This window comes from Lagopus muta, chromosome 8 (assembly GCF_023343835.1).
Source record: "Lagopus muta isolate bLagMut1 chromosome 8, bLagMut1 primary, whole genome shotgun sequence".
Taxonomy (NCBI): Eukaryota; Metazoa; Chordata; class Aves; order Galliformes; family Phasianidae; genus Lagopus; species Lagopus muta.
In genome coordinates this window covers 14,717,297-14,740,011 of record NC_064440.1, presented here as the reverse complement: position 1 = coordinate 14,740,011, position 22,715 = coordinate 14,717,297, and the positions used below count along the sequence as shown (strand labels likewise).

The window sequence follows — 22,715 nt, the reverse complement described above, 5'->3', positions numbered from 1 at the left end:
GCCAGCAGCTTGTCGTACAAATCCTGCAAAGTCGGGGGCACTGCTCGCTGCCTGGCTCTGCCGCTAGTGCTCCAACCTGCACTGCAGACTGCTCGTGCTATAAACGCCCAGAATTGATTGGCACAAGGCAGCACGGAGACAGGAGACACCTAGCACCAACCCCTTGGCATCTGGGAGGTATTTCAGCCAGCACCTCTGCAAAGATTTTCATGGGGAAAGTGGACCCCACCACTCTATTTCACACAAATTAGCTTACTGGGCTCAATTTTTGATGCCTCAGTGCTCCCAGCCTGCCTCCCACTCACGGACTGTGTGCATCAGCACAGGCTGTGCTATCTGCAGATCTCTGAGGTCACCCAAAGGACATTTATAGCACGGGACATGTAGGCATTTCTGGAGTCATACAGCCACCACGGCACCCTGTGGTCCAGCAGCACACCCAACCTGGGGATGTGCTGCACTGTAGAACCAGCAGCTTTTCCCACTGGCTCGGTGAGCCCCACCTTGCTCATTTAGCCCAGGCAACTCAGCTCTGGGTATGCTGATAGGTTCTGGCACAGCCTTCACAGCAGCACCACTGCCTTTAGTGAAGGTGACACTGGCCAGGTGACTTAGGGACAAAGAGGGGCCATTGTGAGAAAGTCATTTATGTTCAGCTTTCAGAGCAAGCTGAGGGATGACAGCACCTTTCAATGAAAACTCATTAGGTCAGAGGCTGGGGCAGAGGCAGGACTGGCTCCACATCACAGTGGGTGCCGCAGGGTGTTTTAGGATGGACCAAGCATCGGTGAAGTCACAGCAAAGAGCCAATGAGCCCCCTTCGAGGCAAAATTTCATCTGAACAAACGCACGCAAAATATACGCGAGTCTATGCAAATTTATGCAAATTAAATAGGCGGGGCCTCCCGCCCCGGAGCGGGGGTGCCTCCCCCGGTATAAGGCAGCAGCGGGGCCGGGCCGGCCGAGCGGAGCTACGGCGGTTCGGGCAGAGGAAGTGTGCGACAGCGGCAGCATGGTGAGTGCCCGGCGGACCCCCCCTCCGGGCCCCCGGACAACACGGGAGGGGCCCCCCGGGGCGGGTGCGGCTACTGCGGTGTCCGTGCAGCCGGGGTCCTGCACGCCGTGTGCTCCCTGTCCATGCCGGACTGCAGCCTTTCCCAGGCTTCTGTGTTTGCTCTGACCTAAGCAGGGGGGCATCGGCGCGGGGAGGGCTGCGTTAAGGCTGAACCCGTCCCTGCTCCTCCTTCTGCACCCTTTTACGGCCACAGCGCCCGCAGAAGCATCGTACTTCTCGTGGCCGTCCCGAGGCGCTGACAGCAGCAGAGGTGCTGGCTGCGTGCTTCGGCTGCGGAGTTTCCTAGGGCTCACCGCTGGCTTTCGTGTTACGAAAGCTGATGGAGCTGCTGGGGGCGGGGGGGGGGGGGGGGAGGGAAGACGACGAGAGAGTGTCACTTTGCTCCTTGCTCCTCAGTTTCGGGAAGGATGGTGAGAGCCAGAAGTCCGTCTCTCTAAGGCTGCCAAGGGCTTGTTGCTCTGTCCCTGTCCCCTCTGCCTGTGAGTGGCGCTGAGAGCACCCTGGGTGCTCCCCTTTTGTGGCTATCGGTGCTGCACCCAGCGCACAAAATGGCCCCACCGCCTTCCTGCCCGCTGACTCACAGCGGGGCACGGAGCGCTGGAAATCCGGTTGGGTTTGGATGCTCTGCCCGATGACACATCCCAGTCTTGGCAACAGCAGGACCAAGGCAGTTATTTTGGTGCTTGTCAGAAAGGCTGCAGCTGTGGGGTGTCTCACCTGGAGGGAGGGAGGCTGCAGGACGGATCTCAGCCCGTTGCTGGGGGACTCTCTTGCATCATCAGCTTTTGGTTCAGCTGCAGCATGCAGTGAATGCCTCCCACTCCAGAGCTAATTTAGGGAAGTGGAGCCTCCGAGCATGGCAACCATTCAGTGCTGCAAACTAGTCCCCAGTCAGGCTCTTGTTCTCAGTGCCATCACAACCACAGCTCCCAGGGCATGGGCACTGCTCTGCCATCACAGCCCTGCTCTGAAAGTAGCAGATGGGCAGGGGCCATGCCAGCTGCTGTGGGGCTCAGCCTTCCAACTGTGTGTGTTCGTGAAATGAAGGAGATGCTCCCTGGGTGCTCCCAGGGTTGTTGGCTGTGGCAAAGCAGGGAATGTGCTACACCTGTCGCCCCCACCAAACTCTGATCCTGCTTCCCCCTCCCCAGCGCGAGTGCATCTCCGTCCATGTCGGCCAGGCCGGCGTCCAGATGGGCAACACCTGCTGGGAGCTGTACTGCCTGGAGCACGGCATCCAGCCCGACGGGCAGATGCCCAGTGACAAGACCATCGGTGGAGGGGACGACTCCTTCACCACCTTCTTCTGCGAGACCGGTGCTGGGAAGCACGTCCCACGGGCCATCTTTGTGGACCTGGAGCCCACTGTGATCGGTGGGTGCTGAGCTCGGGGTGTGAGGCACAGGGTGCAGCATGGGTGTGCCGATTGCAGGCACATTCTGTGCACTCACTCTAATTGCAGAATAACCCAGGGCCTCCTACAACCTCTCCCCATGGCTGACGTTGTGCTTATCTCTCCTAGATGAGATTCGAGGAGGGGTCTACCGGCAGCTCTTCCACCCTGAGCAGATGATCACTGGCAAGGAGGATGCTGCCAACAACTATGCCCGTGGGCACTACACCATTGGCAAGGAGATCATTGACCAAGTGCTGGACAGGATCCGGAAGCTGGTGGGTAACCACAATGGGGGATGTGTGCCTCTGCACTGAGCTGCGTCATGGTGCATGGGGGGGGAGACAAGAAAAGAGCCTGCTGTGCACAGGGAGGTGTCTGCAGCTGCTCCAGGAAAGCTCTAAAACTTCCCTCCAGCGAATGTCAAAGTGCAGAGGACTCTCACGTACCTCTCTCTCTCTCTGCAGGCTGACCAGTGCACCGGCCTCCAAGGCTTCCTTGTGTTCCGCAGTTTTGGAGGTGGCACTGGCTCAGGATTCACCTCCCTGCTGATGGAACGACTCTCTGTTGACTATGGCAAGAAGTCCAAGCTTGAGTTCTCCATCTACCCAGCCCCACAGGTCTCCACTGCCGTGGTGGAGCCCTACAATTCCATCCTCACCACACATAGCACCTTGGAGCACTCGGACTGTGCCTTCATGGTGGACAACGAGGCCATCTATGACATCTGCCGCAGGAACCTGGACATCGAGCGCCCAACTTACACCAACCTCAACCGCCTCATCAGTCAGGTCGTCTCCTCCATCACTGCCTCTCTGAGGTTCGATGGAGCACTCAATGTCGACCTCACTGAGTTCCAGACCAACCTGGTGCCCTACCCTCGCATCCACTTCCCCCTGGCTACCTACGCCCCGGTTGTTTCAGCCGAGAGGGCTTATCACGAGCAGCTGTCGGTGGCTGAGATCACCAACTCGTGCTTCGAGCCAGCCAACCAGATGGTGAAGTGCGACCCTCGGCACGGCAAGTACATGGCGTGCTGCCTGCTGTACCGCGGGGACGTGGTGCCCAAGGACGTCAACGCCGCCATCGCCACCATCAAGACCAAGCGCAGCATCCAGTTTGTGGACTGGTGCCCAACCGGTTTCAAGGTGGGCATCAACTACCAGCCGCCCACGGTGGTGCCGGGGGGAGACCTGGCCAAGGTGCAGCGCGCCGTCTGCATGCTGAGCAACACCACGGCCATCGCCGAGGCCTGGGCGCGCCTGGACCACAAGTTCGACCTGATGTACGCCAAGCGCGCCTTCGTGCACTGGTACGTGGGCGAGGGCATGGAGGAGGGGGAGTTCTCCGAGGCGCGGGAGGACATGGCCGCCCTGGAGAAGGATTACGAGGAGGTGGGCCTGGACTCCTACGAGGATGAAGAGGAGGGCGAGGAGTAGAGTGGTCGCCTGGCAGAGGACCTTGCTGCTTTTCCCGTGTCACCTGCGGAAACCCTTTGCAATAAATCATTTGAGAACCTCCGTGTCTCCCAGTGACCCCCCAGCTGTGCTGGTTTCTTGCCAGGTCAGGTGTGTGGTGCATGCTTCAGTGCTGCTGCTGCTGCTGCTATGCTTCCTCCCTGCGTGCTCTGCTCCTGCTGCCCGTGCAGCTAAAAGCCCTGCACTTGTGGCTGAGGACAGGATGCACACCACACTCTGGGTACATCCCCAGCCCAAGGAATCAGGAGGAATTCTTATGATGTGATGGGAGAAGCACCAGGCTCAGGACCTGAAACCAAAGGGTCTGGCAGAAGAGAGGAATGGTTTCCCTTGGGGAAGCCTGCAGTAGTTTTCCGTCTTTTCAGTGAGATTTTGTTTTGTGTGAGCAGGGATTTGGGAAGGCATCCCAGTAGGCTGAACTCAAAAGGAAAAAATGAAGGAAGTAGGAACAGCCTGTCCTACTGCTTTTTCTCATGCTGGAGCCGATATCAGTGGACTTCAAATGATCCCCAGTGGCTTTGGTACCATTTTGTACCTTTCCCATGGTAGCTTCTAGGGATGCCATGGGCACATCCCAATGGAACAGCTCCCTGCTTCCCTGCTAGGGAGGGGGGGAGGGGGTGGTTTATTCCTGGTCTCAAAGCCTGATGCTGTCTTCTAGGTGGGGAAGTGTTCATGCCAGCACTGGGGCTCCATTACATTCCCGCTCACTCCCATCCTGGGGGGCACATAGCAAGAACTGCCTGCCTTGGACTGGCCCCGTGCTGCCCAGCATTCACGGGTCTGAGCATCAGCTCCTTCCTCCAGCTGCAAACAGGAGATTTGTGTTACCCATTATCCAGCATGCGGGGACCAGAGATTAATTTTCCCTGCTTAACACTAATGCTCCAGCTACACTGACCCGCAGGGACTGTCCTCTGCTGCCCTCCTCCTCCCAGCATGCACCCGTGTGTCCGTTGGAGGGGAAAGTTTGAGCCAGCAGTGGGCTGCACCGAGTGCTGGAGCACGGCCAGACACAGCCTCACTGCGCAGAGCAGCTCCTGGCACTGTTCTTGTGTCTGTGACCAGCGTCCTCTGCACAGGACTGAACCATGCCAGCTGCTCAGGGTGAAACTGCTGTCCCTCGTGCTAGGCATTACTTCCAACAGCTCCTGAGATCTGAGCACTGGGCAGGGAAGGACCCTACTCCTCCAAGAGTAATTCTATTGCTTTGATACCATCTTCCTGTGCCCTCGGAGTGACCTGACTGCTGCCAGAAGCACACAGTGGTTGCATTTGTGTCCTATTCCTTTTTTTTCTGAAGGTTATCCTGCACTTCTGAACTGCACATCCCTGTAAGGAGGACCCAGCAGTTACCCCTTACCATGCACAGCAGAACCCAGAGCTCACAGGGAGCTCTAGATCCCAACAGAGCCTGCAGTGAGGGGAGGCTGGTGTGGGGACAGTTGAAACGGTGTGTGCTCCATCTATGGCTGATCCCCACAGGCCTGCACCCCCCTCCTGATACCACGTTTCCCTACTGGAAGCAGAGGGAGAGCTACCCCAGTCCCGGCACTTCAGTGTTTCTCATCCCCTTTGCCAACTGCGTAGAGACTCAGACTCCAGCTACTTTCCTAGGAGGCCCTCCCTCTCCGCATGCAAATACCCTCCCCAAATAAAGGGGCGTGGCGACAGCAGGCCCCTCCCCCCTATATGAGGTTCGCTGCGGCGGGGATTGCCGCAGCCGCAGCTTCGCACCGAGCTCCGCCGTACCGAGCAACCGGGACAGCCCGGGCCCGCAACCGCAGCATGGTGAGTGTAGGCCGGGCACCGCGCACCGCTCGCTGGGCCCGGACAGCCGCCCCGGTACCGGAGGGGGGAGGCACGGCAGAGCTGCTGCGACGCAGCCCTTCCTTCCCCGCCGTGACCTTGGGCAGCCCCACCGGCCCCTGCCCGGGGGCTACGTGCCCCTGCCGGCCCCTTCCACCCGACAGCCCGAGGAGCTCTGGTGTCCCCCAGGCTCCGCAGCGGGTTGCGGAGGGGGGTGACCCCTCCGGTGGCGTCCGGTGCCCGACGGCCGCGGACGGGCGGGGACAGCTGCCGGGGAGGGGGGAAGCACGGGCCGGGCACCGGGGGCGCGGGCGGAGTGCGCGGCGGAGTTCCCCCCCGCTGCAACGGGCCGCCCCGCCGGGGTTGCTGGAGTAGGGCGGGAGGTACGCTCCGGTCCGACGGATCCCGGCTGCTCCTGCAGGGTGCGGGCCGGAGCGGTCCGGGCCGGGGCCGATGACCAAAGCGGGTGATGGGCTCAGCCGTCGGGCTCGGGGCTATATTTAGCGGCACGGTGTCCTTCGTCTCGCCTGGATGAGCCTGTCGCTGTCCCTCCCGGCAGCTGCAATCCTGGCGCACCCCCAGCCCTGCCCGCAGAGATGCTGTGCGGGGGCACCGTCCCCGGGAGGTTTTGCAGCGCGGGGCTGGCCCCTAGTCCTCAGCGATGCCCGATCTGATCCTGCCTCCCCCTCCCCAGCGCGAGTGCATCTCCGTCCACGTCGGCCAGGCCGGCGTCCAGATGGGCAACACCTGCTGGGAGCTGTACTGCCTGGAGCACGGCATCCAGCCCGACGGGCAGATGCCCAGTGACAAGACCATCGGTGGAGGGGACGACTCCTTCACCACCTTCTTCTGCGAGACTGGTGCTGGGAAGCACGTCCCACGGGCCATCTTTGTGGACCTGGAGCCCACTGTGATCGGTGAGTGCTGAGCTCGGGGTGTGAGGCACAGGGTGCAGCATGGGTGTGCAGCAAGCAACCGGTGCATGCATTCCTGCATCCTGCACCAGGTGTAACCCTGAGAGAAGCCACAAGCCTCCACACCAGCTGTTGTTACTGGAATGTCCTAGAGGCAGCAATGGTGGTAGTCTCTGTATGTGCACAGAGAGAAACCAGCCCGACCGGCACTGCGGCTCTGGCTGTATCACAGTGGCCAGGCAGCTCTCAGTGAGTGGGAGAATCTGAACTCCCGTGCAGGGAGGTGGCAGCAGACTCCGCTGGCAGAGAAACCTGGCACCTGCATGGCCCCACTGACGTACAGTCCTGGCAGGTGGAATGGGAGGAGGAAAAGGGATGGGCGCTTGGCTGCTTGGCAGCCAGTTCAAAGGCTTCACTGGCCTCAGCCTCCTTTGCTCTCTCTTAGATGAGGTGCGGGCTGGGATCTACCGGCAGCTCTTCCACCCTGAGCAACTCATCACTGGCAAGGAGGATGCTGCCAACAACTATGCCCGTGGGCACTACACCATCGGCAAGGAGATCATCGACCAAGTGCTGGACAGGATCCGGAAGCTGGTGGGTAACCGCAAAATGGGATCATATATCTCTGCCTGGGCTCGGTCATAGTGCTGGGCTCAGAGCCTGACTGTGCCAAGAGAGGGATTTGCAGCTGTCCGTGGAAGGGATGGAACAAGTCCTGAAGGACTTACAGAGTCAAATGTTGACAAGAATATCTGTTACAGAGCAATCTCACATGTCTTTCTCTTTCTGCAGGCTGACCAGTGCACCGGCCTTCAAGGCTTCCTTGTTTTCCACAGTTTTGGAGGTGGCACTGGCTCAGGATTCACCTCCCTGCTGATGGAACGACTCTCCGTTGACTATGGCAAGAAGTCCAAGCTTGAGTTCTCCATCTACCCAGCCCCACAGGTCTCCACTGCCGTGGTGGAGCCCTACAATTCCATCCTCACCACTCACACCACCCTGGAGCACTCGGACTGTGCCTTCATGGTGGACAACGAGGCCATCTATGACATCTGCCGCAGGAACCTGGACATCGAGCGCCCAACTTACACCAACCTCAACCGCCTCATCAGCCAGATTGTCTCCTCCATCACTGCCTCTCTGAGGTTCGATGGAGCACTCAATGTCGACCTCACTGAGTTCCAGACCAACCTGGTGCCCTACCCTCGCATCCACTTCCCCCTGGCTACCTACGCCCCTGTCATCTCTGCAGAAAAAGCCTATCACGAGCAGCTGTCGGTGGCTGAGATCACCAACTCGTGCTTCGAGCCAGCCAACCAGATGGTGAAGTGTGACCCTCGGCACGGCAAGTACATGGCGTGCTGCCTGCTGTACCGCGGGGACGTGGTGCCCAAGGACGTCAACGCCGCCATCGCCACCATCAAGACCAAGCGCAGCATCCAGTTTGTGGACTGGTGCCCAACCGGTTTCAAGGTGGGCATCAACTACCAGCCGCCCACGGTGGTGCCGGGGGGAGACCTGGCCAAGGTGCAGCGCGCCGTCTGCATGCTGAGCAACACCACGGCCATCGCCGAGGCCTGGGCGCGCCTGGACCACAAGTTCGACCTGATGTACGCCAAGCGCGCCTTCGTGCACTGGTACGTGGGCGAGGGCATGGAGGAGGGGGAGTTCTCCGAGGCGCGGGAGGACATGGCCGCCCTGGAGAAGGATTACGAGGAGGTGGGCCTGGACTCCTACGAGGATGAAGAGGAGGGCGAGGAGTAGAGCGGTCGCCTGGCAGAGGACCTTGCTGCTTTTCCCGTGTCACCTGCGGAAACCCTTTGCAATAAATCATTTGAGAACCTCCGTGTCTCCCAGTGACCCCCCAGCTGTGCTGGTTTCTTGCCAGGTCAGGTGTGTGGTGCATGCTTCAGTGCTGCTGCTGCTGCTGCTATGCTTCCTCCCTGCGTGCTCTGCTCCTGCTCCAGCTCCAGCTTGCTCCTCGCACAGGTAAGAGACCCTGGGACTGCAGTGCTCATCCCACACTGCTCACCATCCAGGCAGGGTGGGTACTGCCTCCTCATGTGGACAACCCTGCAACCTTCTTGGAGTCCTGAGGAGCAGATTCAGCCTGAGCAGGGAAAACTGTGGCTGCTGAAACATCTTCATGTGTACAGCCAGTTGGGTAGGTGGGCTTATCAGAAAGATGAGTGCTTGGAGCATTGGGAAAAGCCCAGGGCATGTCCCAGCTCTGCAGTGCAGTGGATGCACATTGTGAGGGCATCTGGCGTGGCATGGATCCCTGTGGCTGTTTTACTACTGTGTTGTGGTGAGAGGATTAAAGGAGGGGAATGCTCCCTTTGAAACCACTTGGCTACCTCTCTTTCTTTCCCTGCTGCGGGCAGCCCAAGTGCTGTGTGTCTGCTACACCCCTCCAGCTGCTGATGCTCATAGTGCCATCCCAAGGCTGTCTTTGTCCCCCTGCAGCAGAGCTGCTGCCCTTTGCACCCAGGTGCTGGGCTCTGCCTGTGCCTTGCGCAGTGCGTGCTGCGTGAGCCCCTTTCCTGCACTGCACTGCCCCCGAGAGCCTGCACAGCGGTGCTGCACAGCAGGGCTTAGCTGTGACCACAGACGGATTTGTCACACTGGGGCCAGAGATTAACTTTCTCTGCTTAACACTAATGCTGCAGCTGCATGGAGCCGTGGAGCTGTCCTCCCCCACCATTCCCCTGCAGCAATGCCTGGCTGTGCCTGGCTGCTTGGTCCCGGCTGTGTGCCCCGCTCACCCCATGTCCAGCAGGACAGAGGACACCGTGCACATCTCCGCAAGAACACCTTTATTCAAAACACAAGGCAATGTGGGTGCCAGGGCAGCGGGCGCTGAGCCCAGCCTGCCCCTGCCTTGCTCCACAGCACAAGGCTGGGCCCGGCTGCAGCCATACCCCAGGGCAGGAGATACCTGCTGCCCTGTGGGCTCAGAGAGGGCAGCGAGGCCTTGCCCTCAGCAGCAGGGCACATGTGCCAGTCCTGCAACCTAGTGCTGGGCCGTACTGGCCATAGCAGCCACACAGACACCAGCAGCCATGCAGGCCCCAGCGGCAGCATTCAGGGTACAAACCACTGCATCGCACAACCCCAAATGACAACGTCTGACTCCAAAACACCTCCAGCACAGAGCAACTCTTCCTGGGGTGCAGAAATCCCCTCAGGAGCAGCCGTAGGGGAAAGCAGGTCCAGGGCAGCCCAATACAGCCTAGGCCAGCGATGGGCCACACTCAGATACTTGTGGTGACCTGGCCGGCAGGCATAGTCTGCAGTCCCTCCAGCTGCTGTAGGATGTCCTCAATGTTGGGCCGCTCCTGGGGGTTCACTGTCATCATGGAGGAGAGCAGGCGGTGCAAGGCAGCTGAATACCTGTAGGAAGTGAGGGGTCAGCATGGCCCTGCCATGGGGAGCAGGGCCCACCCATCTCCAGAACCTCACCTGGAAGTTGTGGGGATGGCGATGGGGTTCTGCACCGCCAGTGCCACGCTGTCACCCTTCTGAAAGATGGCATCGTAGGGGCCCTCCCCGAACATCATGCAGTACAGCACACAGCCTAGAGACTGCAGTGCGGCCATTAGAGTGGCCCCTTACCCCACAGCATTGGGGGGGCGGAGGGGCTGCGTCCTCACCCAAATATCTGTTCGCTCATCGATGACGCACTGGCTGGGCACCGTGAAGAGTTCAGGGGCACGGTAGGAGATGGTGCAGCGCTGGGCAGCCCAGTCCTGCAGAGAGGCAGAGGGGATGCAGGGCTGGTGGCAGTGGGACGATTCCCTCCAACCCCCTCCCCAGCATGGGCACCCACCTGCACAGCCATGGCCTCCCGAGAGTTGGTGACTTCCATGCGGGCCCGGTTCATGGAGCCCAGGTCCATTAGAATAGGCTGGTCATCCTCATCCAGCAGCACATTGGTGGGCTTGAGGTCCCTGCAGTGGGAAGGGGACATCACCAAGCGCCCACTAGAAGCCTGCTGCCCCCACCCCTGGCCAAGGACCCCACCTGTGTGCGTAGCCCTTGCTGTGAATGGCCTGCAGCCCACTGCAGATGCCATGGAGGATGAGAAGGATGCGCTGCTCTGGCATGAAGGTTCCTTTCTCCCGCAGTGCTTCCACCTCGCTCCACAGGGTCCCCCCCTGGCAAAGATACACAGCAGGCGATCACCACAGCCCTGCGTGACATAAGGCCGGGGGCCACTCCCTCACCTTCACATAGGGCAGGAGCAGCCAGGCCTCGTGCTTGGCACCCTTTTCCACCAGGCAGTGGGCCTCCAGGCGCAGAATGTTGGGGTGTTGGAAGAGGTTGTGCATCTCCACTTCGTGCAGGGCGGCCTGCCGGTCCTCCTTGTCGTGGCACAGGATGCGCTTCAGCGCATAGAAGCGCCCGTCCCGCAGCCCCTCCACCAGGTCCACGTAGCTGAAGCCCCTGCGGGGAGCAGAGTGCCGTGTGGGGATGGCAGCCGTGCCCAAACATCCCCTCCATACACGAGCATCTCTCCCAAAGTCCTGACTATCCATCCCCTCCGTGCCCCGACCACCCCTTATGCCCGACGTCCCCCGTGTCCCCGGCATCCCACCCCGTGCCCAATATCCCCAGCCCCCCGTCCCGCCGCACCCCTCGGCCAGGCGCTGCAGCAGGAGGTACCGCGCACCCCCCAGGCTGACGGTGCCACGGGAACAGACGCACAGCGCCTGCCCCATCGTCCGCGCGCGTCATCGCCCGCCGCCGCGCGTCACCGCCGCGTCACCGGCGGCACCGAGGGGGCGGAGATTCGCCGAAGTGGGCGTGGTCTGATAGGAAGGGGCGTGGCCTGCCGCGAGGGGCGGAAGGCGGTGCCGCGGGGCGGTGCCGTTCGGACCCGTGCCGTCATTATGAGCGCTGCGGAGCTTCGGGTGGGATGAGAGTTTCTTCCGTCGTTTTGCGCCGTCTCCCCAGCCTCTGAGCCGCGGTCATGGGGCTGCTGGCTCTCGTGCTGCTGCTGGCGGCTGCGCTGCTGCGTAGGGAGGTGGGTGCGGGAGGGCGACGGGCTGGGGTCGTCCCGGGATCGTCCCGTTCTTTTCGGCCCCCGTGGACCTGCGCTGGGGCCGGTGAGGGGATGCTTCCTCCAGCTCTGCCCCCGTCCCGCAGGCCGCCCTCCCGGCGCGCTCTTTCCAGATCGATTTCGAGCGGGACTGCTTCCGCAAGGACGGGGTCCCGTTCCGCTACGTGTCGGGCAGCGTGCACTACGCCCGCGTCCCGCGGCCCGCCTGGCGAGACCGGCTGCTGCGGCTCTACATGGCCGGGCTGAATGCCGTGCAGGTGTAAGTGAGCCTGAGGCTGTGCGCGGAGCTCTGACACCCCGCAGCTTGGGCTGTCTCTGGTTGCCATCCCCTTCTCCCCCCAGCTACGTCCCTTGGAACTACCACGAGCCGCAGCCGGGAGTGTATGACTTCACGGGGGAACGGGATGTGGAAGCCTTCCTGGACCTGGCTGCGGAGCTGGGGCTGCTGGTGATCCTGCGCCCGGGGCCCTACATCTGTGCCGAGTGGGAGATGGTGAGCCCCGGCCCTGCCCTAGGGCTGCCAGGTGGCTCAGCTGGCCTCGTGCTCACTGATGATGCTCTCCACGTTCCTGTAGGGCGGGCTGCCTGCCTGGCTGCTGTGGAAAGCAGACATCATCCTGCGCTCCTCTGACCCTGGTGAGCTCAGCATGTGGCCATGGCCATGGTGTCCCTTCAGACAGTCCCCGCATGCTGCTCAGCCCAGCCCCAAGCATGACTTTTTCCATTTGCTTCTCCCTCTTCTGGGAGCCTGTAGTTCCTCCTCTGCACCCTCAGTCCCTCTCATTGCAGGGCCAGTGGCTGAGGGTTGGGGCTAAGCTGCCCCTGTCCCCAGCCTACATGGCAGCCGTGGACGCCTGGCTCCATGTCCTCCTGCCCAAGATTAAGCCACGGCTCTACCAGCATGGGGGGAACATCATCAGTGTGCAGGTGGGTGCTGTGGGACCTGTCACCAGGTGCCTGTCAGGACATGGCTGTATCCCACCTGGTGCCTGATTTGCAGGTGGAGAATGAATATGGGAGCTACTATGCCTGTGACCTCAGCTACCTGCAGCACCTGCTGGGCACCTTCCGGGCACTGCTGGGCCCTGAGGTGCTGCTCTTCACCACTGATGGTGCACAGATGGAGGAGCTGCGCTGTGGCACCCTGCAGGGGCTCTATGCCACTGTTGACTTTGGGCCAGGTGCCACCAAGGGGAAGGAGCAGATGAGATGGGGGCAGATGTCCTCTCCCCCTTTCTGCTCCAGCCTCGCTTCTTTTCCCCTTGTAGACTCCAATGTGACGGAAGCATTTGGTGCCCAGCGCCGCATTGAGCCAAGGGGACCGCTGGTGAGGCACCATGTGAGAGGGTGGTGTGGGGTGTGTCACCCCATCTCCAGCAGGTGACAGCCCCTGGCTTCCCCAGGTGAACTCTGAATACTACGTGGGCTGGCTGGACTACTGGGGGGGCCCGCATGCCAGCACCAGTGCCACACTGGTGGCTCAGGGACTCACCGATATGCTGCAGCTGGGAGCCAACGTCAACATGCAAGTAGCCAACTTAGGGCATGGCCTGGCTACCAGACCCCTCCTCTATTGGTTTTAGAGATGGTTGGGGGGCAGCAGGGTGGTCCAGGCCATGTGGGTGCTGACTGCTCTCTGGGCTGTTACACAGGTACATGTTCCACGGGGGCACCAACTTTGCCTACTGGAGCGGTGAGTGGGAGACTGAAGGAGGACGTGCAGCAGGACTCTTTGCATCTGGGAGCCTTTTCCAGGCTGCTTCTCTGTCCTAGGGGGGAGGTTTTCGATGCTGCACCCCAGCTTGTACTCCAGAGGGCTCCTTTAATCCCTGAGTAGTTCTGGGTCATGCTCCCTATTAATTGTATTGCCTCCAGTGTAGAGCTGGTATCCAGGTGCTAGGCTCTCCCTGTAGCTCCCATCACTTCCTTGGCCAGGAGCTGACTTCAAGGGCCAGTACAAACCAGTGACCACCAGTTATGACTATGATGCACCACTCTCAGAGGCTGGAGACCCCACGGAGAAGCTGTTTGCCATCCGCACAGTCATCAGCAAGGTACTGAGCCTGACAGGAGGAGGGGCAGTGCTGGGTTCTGCTGCTTGTCCTAGGAAGAGGGAGCAGAGAGGGGCTGGGCAGGGCCATGTCTGCACTTATTCTAGGGGAAGCCTTAGCCCTGTGGGGCACCTGACAGTCTGCTGTTCAGTTTCAGCCCCTGCCAGTGGGCCCGATGCCACCCCCCACCCCCAAGTATGCCTACGGTTGGGTGACTCTGCGCAAGGTGAATGCCCGCCTCGAGGTTTGTGCTGTCCTGCCTGGCCTTGCCTGGCTGCCCAGCTCCCATCCCTGTCTTTGCAGTATGCTGATCTCCTGGATGTCTTGGATGTACTGTCCCCCTCTGGGCCCATCCAGAGTGAGTTCCCACTCATCTTTGAGGCAGTAAAGCAGGTGGGTGCCCTGAAGGTTACTGGAGGAGATGTTCTAGGGTAGAAGAATGGGACTCATTACCAGCCCTACTTCTCTTTCTGTGCTGCCTGACAGGCCCACGGCTTCATGCTGTACCGCACACAGCTGCCCCGTGACATCCTGGCCCCAGCCGTGCTGAGCGCTCCTCCTCATAGCATCTGTGATCGTGGCTACGTGATGCTGCAGAAGGTGAGAGAGCAGGGGTGCCTGCTTCTTGGGAGAGATGTGCTGTGATGGGGATTGGAGCAGCACACTGACTGAGAGCCTCATTGAAGCCCTGAGGGCACTCCGCTGGCCCATTTGTGTCTGCTCTGGTGTGGAGAAGGCAGTGGAATGCTACACTAGCAGGCTGCTGCTAGCAGTGCTTATGGTGGTGAGACAGAGCGTGGGACTGGGATGTAGTGGGGCAATGCTGACCCTGTGGCTGCAGGAGTACCAGGGAACGCTGGAGCGGGACGGTCAGACAGAACTGCATGTGAAAGGCAAGGCAGGGGACACGTTGGATGTACTCCTGGAGAACATGGGCAGGATCAGCTTCGGGGCAAACTTCAGTGACTTCAAGGTGAGGAAAGAGGGCCTCAGGGCTGCTCCATGCAAATGGTGTGGGCACATGTGGCCAAACACCCTCCCTTGCCCTCAGCCATGGTGAGAACACCTCAAACCCTGCTACCTGGTTAATCCCGCACCATCCCCTTCTTCTTATCCACACACCCACTGGCTTAGTCTTGGGCAGGTGGCAAACACTTTAGGATAAAGCAGTGAGATTGGCATCCCCCTTTCCTGCTGCTGTTGCAGCCAAGGCCATGCAGCCTGTCTGAGGGGATCCCATCTCCACTGCTGAGGGGGAGATGCATGCTTGGGCTGCATGCGACATCTTTCTGCCTAGGGCAAACCCTGCTTCCCCATTTTTCCTTCTGCTCCACTTCAGGGCTTGCTGGGGAACCTCTCCTTGGACTCCAGACCACTCAGCAAGTGGCTCATCTACCCCTTGGCCATAGATGCTGCCATCCAGCAGGGCTGGCCCCATGCTGCCCTGCCTAAATCAAGCTGCAGGGGCAGAGCAGGGCCAGCCTTCTACACAGGGACCTTTGAGACCCCTGGCATTGCCTGGGACACCTTTGTGAAATTCCCAGGTTGGAGCAAGGTAAGCCTGTGCAGAGTTAGGAGGGGGATGAGGGTGGAGAGCATGGCTCAGTCTTATCTCCATCTCCCAGGGCCAGCTGTGGATAAATGGCTTCAATCTGGGCCGGTACTGGCCCCATCAAGGACCCCAGCAAACCCTCTTTGTGCCTGGCTCGATACTGTGTGTTGGCTGCCCCAACAACATCACGGTGCTGGAGCTAGAGGGGGCACCCCTCAACCCCTTCCTGCTCTTCCTTGACCAACCCCTTTTCAACAGGACCCTCAGCCATAGCCCCCTGGACAAAAAATAAACACAGGACTGCCGGGCACTGTCACTGCTTCTCACTATGTCTGCAGGGATTGCAGGGGGCTGGTGAAGCACTATGGGTCTGGTTGGTGCTTAGGAAAAAGGCACAGCCCAGCAGGGACAGCCAAAGTTGGCTGCTTTGGAACCAGGCAGGCTCTTTACTAGGAAAGGAGCCCAGAATCAGCTTGTTTTCCATCAATACTTGAACTTATCTCAAATAGTTTCAATGCTTATACACCTAGAAGGGGTTGAAGGCACCTCTTTATTGACAATGCAGGCAGAGGAGGTAGTTGTTAACATGATGTGGCTGAGACTCAGTGGCTTCCAGGAGAGGAAAGGGCAAGATAAAGGTGAGAAGGTACCTCCAGGCGTGGGGGCTCAAGGCTACAGGGTTTGTGCAGATCAGGATCAGCAGCCTACAAGGCACCCATCAGAAAAGCAGGCAGTAGGACTTCCTAGCTAGAACCAGACTACAGAGCAGTCTTGGTCTTTTGCACTAATATGTGCAGGCCTTGTGTAACGTACCTTGAGTTACACTTATGCTGCAGCTGCCCAGTTTTGTGAAAACTGCTGCAGAGAGTGATATTACCAGCTCAGTCCCCCTTACCTACCAGCACTGCTCTACAGACTCTCTGTAGCTGCACAGCCAGTGCTTAGCCATGTCTCTACCACATGGGTCCCTGGCTGATGATGGCATCCCCCAGCCTTATGTGTGCTTGGCCTGGGCCCGGCGGTGGGTTTGCAGACAGGCCGTAGAGCAGAAGGAGAAATCAAGGTAATGGAATGGGATCCGGCCCAGCAGGGACTCTCCACAGTACCAGCAACGGCTGCAGGGAAAGAACAGAAGTGGCCTTGAGTGAAGGGGACACTTGGAGAAGGGAGAACAGGTTCATACAGTGGCTGAGTAGCAAAGGAGTTCATCTGCAATGATGAACGCCATATTATGCTAATAGTGAGGGACAGTCTCTGATTGAAGGGAACACTTCGGGCCAGCATTGGCAGCATTCTCCCTCTGTCACCTCACAACAGCCATGTTATGTGGGTTGTTACCTGATGTTGGAAAGAGCTGTGCTGCCATTCTTCATCTGTTCAGCCAGTCTCCGCTCTGCAGCTAGGGCCCTCTGGGGAGCAGAGAGTTAGGTCAGCCCCCAAGGTGTGCTGAGCCAGAGCTCACTGCATCAGTACTGGCCCAGCCAGGCTGGTTCCTCTCCCATGTGCGAGGCCTTACCTTCTCTCTATCAGACAAGGCTGCAAACTGCTGCTTCTCCTCTTCCTCCTGCTCCAAGCGCTGCCGCTCCTCCCGCTGTGCCTGCTCCCGCTGCTTCCGCTGGGCTTTCTGTGCCCGCTTTTTCTCCAGCTTTTTGGCTTCCATCTCCTGAGTTAGAGGGCCAGGTACCTGGGGTAGTATGGGCAGGGGGCAGTCAGCATCTCCCTCAGAGTAAGGGATAAAGGCATGAGGAGGCAAGAGCAGGATGCTGGAGTGTGGCTGAGGGCCACTTTGCTTGGGGTCCCCAGAAGGCAAGGGCAGAGGGCAGGCACCCACCTTGGCACGGCTGTAGTCGTACTTATCTGGGTGGTCTACCATGAATTTGCGGAAGGCATTGCGTGTTGGTTTGTCAGCAGAGACGCAGTAAGGGGTTCTCTCCTGTCTGTCTCTGCAAGGTGAAAAGAGCAGCTCAATGTTATGGTATCACTGCTTCTCCTTGGACTGTGAGCCCAGTGACTCCTTGAAGGTGTGTCTAATGGAAGTATATCAAACCAGAGTATTAGAGCCAAGGAGGGGAAGGTTGCATACTCCGACACCACAATCCCCCAAAACCTCTCCTTGCATTTCAAAGGGTAATCTCGCCCCAAACCTCTGAATTAACTAAATTAAACCCAGCGGTCCTGACCAACCTCAGCTGCCCCAGGACAAGGCTGGTATCAGCCTCACATAACTGCAACAGGAGGGAGTTGCTGGACTCCTGTAACAGTGGCTGTCAACTGCTGGATGCCCGTGGCCATACCTGAGTGCAGGGTCAGCCCCTGCTTCCAGTAGCAGATACACAGCCTCAGCCCTCCCTGCACGTGCAGCCACATGAAGCAGGGTGAAGCCATGCTCATCCACAGGCTTATTGAGCAGGGAGTGGGGCAGATGCAGGGGTTGTTCATCATCCCCATCCTTGCTGTCCCCCAGTGGGCCTCTGCTCTCCGGATCACCCAGGAGGTGCTGCAGTGTCCCCACATCCCCGGTCTTGCAGGCTGTGAACAGGGTATCGCGGAGCTGGATCTGAGGGTCTCCTGTGAGAGAAGAACAAGAGGGGAAGTCTGATGGTACAGGACCATTTGGCTGACTGGGAAACCAACATATCGCTGTTAAAGCACTATCCTGATAGTTGGATGTGGGTATGTAGCAGAAATGCTAAGTCATGGCCTTGAACCCGTGATGGAGCACCTGGTGGGAAGGCAGGGCCAACCCAAGAAAGCTCAGCTGCATGCAGTGCATTGAGTGACTGGAAGTGGGGGAGCCAGGATCCATCCCTTCCCAGACCTCTTTTAAGGGTGGGCAGTGGAGGTGAGGGGAATCTCTTGCAGGAGATCTCTACATCCCTGAGGCCTTCCAAAGGTAAGCAGCTCTTTTCCTTCATTTCTGCACCCATGGCTGCTGCATTTGGGCTCATTCTCATTTGTTGCAGCCAAAGACTTTGCCACCCCACTATTACTGCAGTACTTTCCATCCTACTATAGCATTACATGGGTACCAGCACTTCAGCATCTGTGACAGTGTACCATGACTCTGTTGACAGCAGGCATGTCCTCTACTGACATGAAACCTATCCCAACCTCATGCAGCAGCCTGGCTTAACCAGGTGCTGTCTGCCTTACAGAACAGGATCTAGGGTAATGGAACTGGTGTCCCTGGATACCTTCCCCTCTCCCATCAGCTTGTATTCTCCAATGAGCAGGCCAGTTGCTTGCCTGCAGCATCCCAGGCCTGCTGTCACAGCAAAAATCTCTGCTGCTCTCTAGTCTTATCTATCCAGGTAGAAACACTATGGTTCAGTTACTGTTCTGCACACACCGCATGCCTGAAGGCATGTGGCTACATTACAGCCGCCCTGACACTTAACTGTTCAATGTACCTGCACAACAATTTGCTCTTCACCCCAACTGCAAAGTACCCAGCACACAGGGCAGGTGCTCATCTGGCCAGGCTCTCAGCTCTGCTCACCTGCAGTCTCCCAAGGAAAGGGTTCAGCCCCAGACTTCCCCTGCAGCTCTGTAACCAGCTCCAGGGTGGGCAGCCCATCCTGGGTTCCACAGCATCCTGTCTCTTCAGCATGGAGCCCTGCAGTGGGACCAGGGGGTGAGGAAGCCTAGCCAGCACCTCAGGCATGGCAGTCCCTTCCCCAGTATCTTCCCCCTCACCATTCTCCATCTTTTTATTTCTCTTCTTCCACCTTTTGCGGTTTCTCTTGGGCATCACTTCAAACTCCCGGAGGTCCAAGGTCCCCAGTGTCACTTCCACAGTTTCCAGTTCCCCTGCTGGAGTCTCTTCCTCCTCTTCTACCTCCTCCTCCTCTGGGGCTGATGAGGGAGAAAGGACAGGGGCTGAAACCCCACACAGAGCATGAATTATTTGGGGCTTTCAGATAAGCACACCTTCCCCTTCTACTCAGCAGGAAGCCACTCTCTGCAGAGTCCCTGCTACAGCATTCTGCCCTGTTACAGGGCTGTAAATCTCATCCCCAGGTAACACCTGACCACCCCCCCACGTCTCCCTCCATGTTTGAATTCACTACCTGTGTCCATCTGCAAGGAATCCATCTCAGCTGCCCGCTGCTTCTTCTGCCAGACTTTTCGTGGGGACCCAGTGATGTCCTCCAGTGGGGTGTCCTTCCCTAGACATCAAGGGTGTCATTGCCCAGGGATGGAGAACAGGAGAACCACTAGATGTGCCCAGCACTCCAGAGTTACATGAGGGACCACGCCACCTCACCTGCACTGACCACAGGTGTTGGGGCACCAGGGCCAGGCCAACTCACCAAACACCTGCAGACTGGACAGCACAGCATGGACTCGGAGCACCTCCCTCAGGGTGGCCCTGCGTGTGCTGAGGGGGATGTGGCAGACACGGGGGTCTCCCCGGCTGAGGTGGGGGTTCCTGCTATCAAAGAGCAGCGCCCGGTTGTGACGAGGGGCTCGGAGAAAGATGCGCTGAGCTTCCTTGAGGTGCTGTGCCCAAGCTGCCAACAGGTCCCGAATATCCTGGGGAAGAAAGGAAGGTTCCATGGAGTCCTGAACGCACAGTGTGGGCACCAGCAGCCCTGAAACAGGCAGATTCAAGACACAGCAGCCTAAATTGGATCCTGATTCTGTTCTGGAACTCACAGCCTGCATATGAACTCCAATAGTGGCATGGCATCATCGCACAGAGCTGGTTATGACTAGCTGAAAACTGGTTTCCCTACTGAAAACCCAAGCCTGTGATCTGTTCTCACCTTAAGCAGTGCAGCTTCGTTGTAACGCCGCAGGGAGGCTCCTGCTGATCTGGGTGCTGACCCTGGAGTCTGGCCATCCCGTAGGCTCTGGGCTGTGCCCCGCCGGGCTCGCACAGTGTAGCGGTGGAAGGTCTTGTGTTCCTGTACCTGGGAGCTACAGAGAAGGGAAGGGCCCATCCAACAGCTAGCCATTGCTTGTCCCTACCGACAGAAACAACTTCAGCCTTGTGCCCTTGTACTCACCCACGGAACACAGCTCCTGCAAAGTGCCCACCGCCCATCATCAGCACAACCCAGCATGTGCTTGCATTGAGGCTCTGCAGTGAAGTTATCAACTCCATGGGCTCCTTGCTGCCACCCTGAGACACAAACACTCCTGCTAGCATCTATGGGATCACCCACTACTCCTTGCTGTCCCCAAGACAAAGGACACTTCCCCTGCTGGCATATATACAGTCCTAGTCACACTGCTGGGGCATCTCAGCTGCAGCTTCTTCATTCCCCTCAAGAGGCCCCAGAGACTTTCAGACAGATGTCTGCACACCAGTGCCACCCCTCTTCTCTGGGTCCCCGTTCCCAACAAACTGGACTGTGACTTGCCTTCCCAGTGCTCAGTATGCAGCGATAGGCAGAAATGAACTGTCCCCTTGCATTGCGGAGCAGCACCTTGTGGGAGCGGGGACGCTGGGTGGTGGAAGGGCTGTTGCTGGCAGGGGAAGGTGATTCTGACTCACTGCTTGCATCAGAGCTCTCTGAATCAGACCCTGAGATGCTAGAAATATCACCTGCAGGGAAGAGAAAATGGGGCAATGGAGCAAAACAAAGATCAACAAACAGCCTACCCGAAACTTTGCAGGTGGCTCCAGGGATCAGCCCACAGCCCTGACGTATCGGACAGATGAAAAAGACTGTGAACATCTACAGGCACCTGGAGGCTTCACTCCTAGACAGAATAGCAAAGTCACTAGAAGTCTCTGGGTCCTGCTGAGGCAGCCCCATTCCTCACCTGCTCTGCTCTTCTCCTCAAATTCTTCCACCGTCAGTGCCTGGCGGCCTTGGAGTCGCTGCTTCAGGTTGAAGCGATGCCAGTCAAGTCGGTAGTGCTCAGTCTGTGAAGGGAAGAAGAGTGAGCTAGCAGGGTCCCACTGTTCCACCCCTACCAAAGACTCCATGCTGACAGACTCCAGCAGCCACACCAATTCTGGGGCTGCATTGATCCTGAGAAGAAAATCACAGTACATCAGGCAGAGCCAGTTAGCCATTAACCTAAACAGACCCAGGCCTGCACTGCGCTGTGCTGCATGTGCAGCTTGGCCTTCAGGCCTTTGCTGCACCGCACAAATCCCATGGCTGCAGGACAAACTCAGACGAGTCACCAGAAAAGAGCAGTCCACAGACAGCTCTCATTCAGTAGCAGCACCTCCTGCACGGCCTTGCCTTTGTCCAGATCTGCATTAAGAAGTTCTCATATGAAGATCCTTTCAATTTTACAATAGGAAAGATGGATGGAGTTGCTCTCTTTAAAGAAAACACTGTAAGAACTTGAAGGACTACAATAGGAAAAACTTTGCAAGGACTGGATCTGTGCAGCCTGCTGCACCCTGATGGAGATCCATCACACCTTGTGACTCTCAGGACTACTAGCATTTAAAGAGATGAATGAATATCTGCACTATCCTCTTTTTCTTGTAGTGTTGCTTCAAGTGAAAGATATATCAAGTGATACTGTACAGAGTCTGCATGACTTTACCACGATCATGAGGAAACAGCACCTCCTGGTGCCAACAAAGCGTCACCAAACGTATTGGGCTATCCTCAAATGGCACACTCCTGTCTGATCTGCCTGGATCAGACATGCAGAACTCCAGAAGGCCCTAACGAAGCTGCCAGCAGCAGCTGTCACTGAGCAGCCTGGTGAGGGGCTGAAACCCCCAGCAGCACCCAGCAAGCCACGACAGCCTGCTCACCTGCTCCTCCCGGCTGCAAAACTCCCGGCTGCAGGTTAAGCAACACATCCGCTCTGGCACCTCGGGGACTGTGCCGGCCTTCTCCCCTCCGTGGGTGGCTGCAGGTTTCTCTGAAAGAAGACAGGACCGTGCAGCACCACAAACAGCGGGTCCCCCTGGGTCTCCTCTCAACCCCACGCTGCCTGGCTGCACAAGGGGCACAAGGCAGGAGAGGGAGCCTTGGGGATCCTGTGGTGATGGCTGGAGGCCGAGGGGTGCCTACTCAGCAGGGCAGCTCTGCTGCTCAGCACTCCCCGATGCCAGCCCGGCACGCAGCCCCCTCGCACCGCAGAGAACAACGCACCGTGCCCTGAAGGCGCTGGCTCGGCAGCAGAGGGATTCGCAGCGAACCCGCTGACGAGGGAAAGCCCGTGCAGGAGAACGGGGTCCAGGACAGCCTGGAAAACCGACCTGCTCTCGGGGGCCGGCATCGGCCCAGCTCCCCACCCCCGCTCCAGCCCGGGCCGCAGCCCCTACGCGGATCCCCCAGTGCCCCCTTGCGGCACCGGAAGTGCAGGCCGCAGCCGGGGTACTCTCAGCCAAGGCCGCTTCCGGCTTCCCCCTACGGGTCGCCGCGAGGCTCATCCCGCCCTCCCGCCCTCCGAT

The 22,715-nt window shown here is 58.8% G+C and overlaps 5 protein-coding genes across 11 annotated transcripts; 3 read left to right on the top strand and 2 right to left on the bottom strand.

Annotated features, from left to right (window-relative positions):
• The first annotated feature begins 911 nt into the window (after positions 1-911).
• Positions 912-4,561, top strand: LOC125696683 (tubulin alpha-4A chain-like). The gene is made up of 4 exons (XM_048952697.1): positions 912-1,015; positions 2,227-2,449; positions 2,598-2,746; positions 2,936-4,561. Exons 1-4 carry the CDS (start codon positions 1,013-1,015, stop codon positions 3,905-3,907), a joined length of 1,347 nt encoding a protein of 448 aa, XP_048808654.1. The 5' UTR covers positions 912-1,012; the 3' UTR covers positions 3,908-4,561.
• Positions 4,562-5,604: 1,043 nt separating this feature from the next.
• Positions 5,605-9,017, top strand: LOC125696682 (tubulin alpha-5 chain). The gene is made up of 4 exons (XM_048952696.1): positions 5,605-5,737; positions 6,450-6,672; positions 7,115-7,263; positions 7,462-9,017. The coding sequence occupies exons 1-4, from the start codon at positions 5,639-5,641 to the stop codon at positions 8,431-8,433; spliced, it is 1,443 nt and encodes a 480-aa protein (XP_048808653.1). The 5' UTR covers positions 5,605-5,638; the 3' UTR covers positions 8,434-9,017.
• Positions 9,018-9,468: 451 nt separating this feature from the next.
• On the bottom strand, positions 9,469-11,440 carry STK16 (serine/threonine kinase 16). Of its 2 annotated transcripts, none has more exons than XM_048953306.1 (7): positions 11,305-11,440; positions 10,896-11,115; positions 10,693-10,826; positions 10,499-10,619; positions 10,323-10,418; positions 10,132-10,253; positions 9,469-10,062 (listed from the first exon to the last, which is right to left on the bottom strand). In XM_048953306.1, the coding sequence occupies exons 1-7, from the start codon at positions 11,388-11,390 to the stop codon at positions 9,924-9,926; spliced, it is 918 nt and encodes a 305-aa protein (XP_048809263.1). In that variant the 5' UTR covers positions 11,391-11,440; the 3' UTR covers positions 9,469-9,923. The 2 variants fall into 2 exon arrangements, with proteins under 2 accessions (XP_048809263.1, XP_048809264.1); XM_048953307.1 differs by having other exon boundaries at positions 11,342-11,438.
• Positions 11,441-11,511: 71 nt separating this feature from the next.
• On the top strand, positions 11,512-15,765 carry GLB1L (galactosidase beta 1 like). 4 transcript variants are annotated; one of them, XM_048953303.1, is made up of 16 exons: positions 11,512-11,695; positions 11,818-11,990; positions 12,074-12,224; positions 12,307-12,367; positions 12,564-12,658; positions 12,732-12,912; positions 13,000-13,058; positions 13,135-13,256; positions 13,384-13,424; positions 13,667-13,785; positions 13,934-14,008; positions 14,086-14,175; positions 14,269-14,382; positions 14,624-14,755; positions 15,122-15,337; positions 15,408-15,765. In XM_048953303.1, exons 1-16 carry the CDS (start codon positions 11,642-11,644, stop codon positions 15,624-15,626), a joined length of 1,902 nt encoding a protein of 633 aa, XP_048809260.1. In that variant the 5' UTR covers positions 11,512-11,641; the 3' UTR covers positions 15,627-15,765. The 4 variants fall into 4 exon arrangements, with proteins under 4 accessions (XP_048809260.1, XP_048809259.1, XP_048809261.1 ...); XM_048953302.1 differs by having other exon boundaries at positions 15,122-15,677; XM_048953305.1 differs by lacking the exon at positions 11,818-11,990 and having other exon boundaries at positions 11,526-11,695; positions 15,122-15,677.
• Positions 15,766-15,852: 87 nt separating this feature from the next.
• On the bottom strand, positions 15,853-22,635 carry ANKZF1 (ankyrin repeat and zinc finger peptidyl tRNA hydrolase 1). 3 transcript variants are annotated; one of them, XM_048953298.1, is made up of 15 exons: positions 22,414-22,635; positions 22,071-22,180; positions 21,110-21,212; positions 20,704-20,888; positions 20,347-20,462; positions 20,104-20,257; positions 19,648-19,870; positions 19,405-19,503; positions 19,031-19,213; positions 18,834-18,950; positions 17,629-17,902; positions 17,166-17,277; positions 16,851-17,018; positions 16,673-16,743; positions 15,853-16,449 (listed from the first exon to the last, which is right to left on the bottom strand). In XM_048953298.1, the coding sequence occupies exons 1-15, from the start codon at positions 22,538-22,540 to the stop codon at positions 16,329-16,331; spliced, it is 2,163 nt and encodes a 720-aa protein (XP_048809255.1). In that variant the 5' UTR covers positions 22,541-22,635; the 3' UTR covers positions 15,853-16,328. The 3 variants fall into 3 exon arrangements, with proteins under 3 accessions (XP_048809255.1, XP_048809257.1, XP_048809258.1); XM_048953300.1 differs by having other exon boundaries at positions 19,031-19,189; XM_048953301.1 differs by having other exon boundaries at positions 22,521-22,612.
• Positions 22,636-22,715: the final 80 nt, after the last annotated feature.

Coding starts and splice junctions, on each gene's coding strand:
- LOC125696683 (XM_048952697.1), top strand. Junction 2,450..2,597: donor CCTGGAGCCCACTGTGATCG/GTGGGTGCTGAG, acceptor TATCTCTCCTAG/ATGAGATTCGAGGAGGGGTC. Junction 2,747..2,935: donor TGGACAGGATCCGGAAGCTG/GTGGGTAACCAC, acceptor CTCTCTCTGCAG/GCTGACCAGTGCACCGGCCT.
- LOC125696682 (XM_048952696.1), top strand. CDS start 5,639: ATGAGGTTCGCTGCGGCGGGGATTGCCGCAGCCGCAGCTTCGCACCGA. Junction 5,738..6,449: donor GGGCCCGCAACCGCAGCATG/GTGAGTGTAGGC, acceptor CCCCCTCCCCAG/CGCGAGTGCATCTCCGTCCA. Junction 7,264..7,461: donor TGGACAGGATCCGGAAGCTG/GTGGGTAACCGC, acceptor CTCTTTCTGCAG/GCTGACCAGTGCACCGGCCT.
- STK16 (XM_048953306.1), bottom strand. CDS start 11,390: ATGGGGCAGGCGCTGTGCGTCTGTTCCCGTGGCACCGTCAGCCTGGGG. Junction 11,116..11,304: donor CTGCAGCGCCTGGCCGAGGG/GTGCGGCGGGAC, acceptor TGCTCCCCGCAG/GGGCTTCAGCTACGTGGACC. Junction 10,827..10,895: donor TGCTCCTGCCCTATGTGAAG/GTGAGGGAGTGG, acceptor TATCTTTGCCAG/GGGGGGACCCTGTGGAGCGA.
- GLB1L (XM_048953302.1), top strand. CDS start 11,642: ATGGGGCTGCTGGCTCTCGTGCTGCTGCTGGCGGCTGCGCTGCTGCGT. Junction 12,368..12,563: donor CCTGCGCTCCTCTGACCCTG/GTGAGCTCAGCA, acceptor CCCTGTCCCCAG/CCTACATGGCAGCCGTGGAC. Junction 13,425..13,666: donor CAACTTTGCCTACTGGAGCG/GTGAGTGGGAGA, acceptor TTCCTTGGCCAG/GAGCTGACTTCAAGGGCCAG.
- ANKZF1 (XM_048953298.1), bottom strand. CDS start 22,540: ATGCCGGCCCCCGAGAGCAGGTCGGTTTTCCAGGCTGTCCTGGACCCC. Junction 19,504..19,647: donor GTCCAGTCTGCAGGTGTTTG/GTGAGTTGGCCT, acceptor CTTGATGTCTAG/GGAAGGACACCCCACTGGAG. Junction 16,744..16,850: donor CCTTGTCTGATAGAGAGAAG/GTAAGGCCTCGC, acceptor TCTGCTCCCCAG/AGGGCCCTAGCTGCAGAGCG.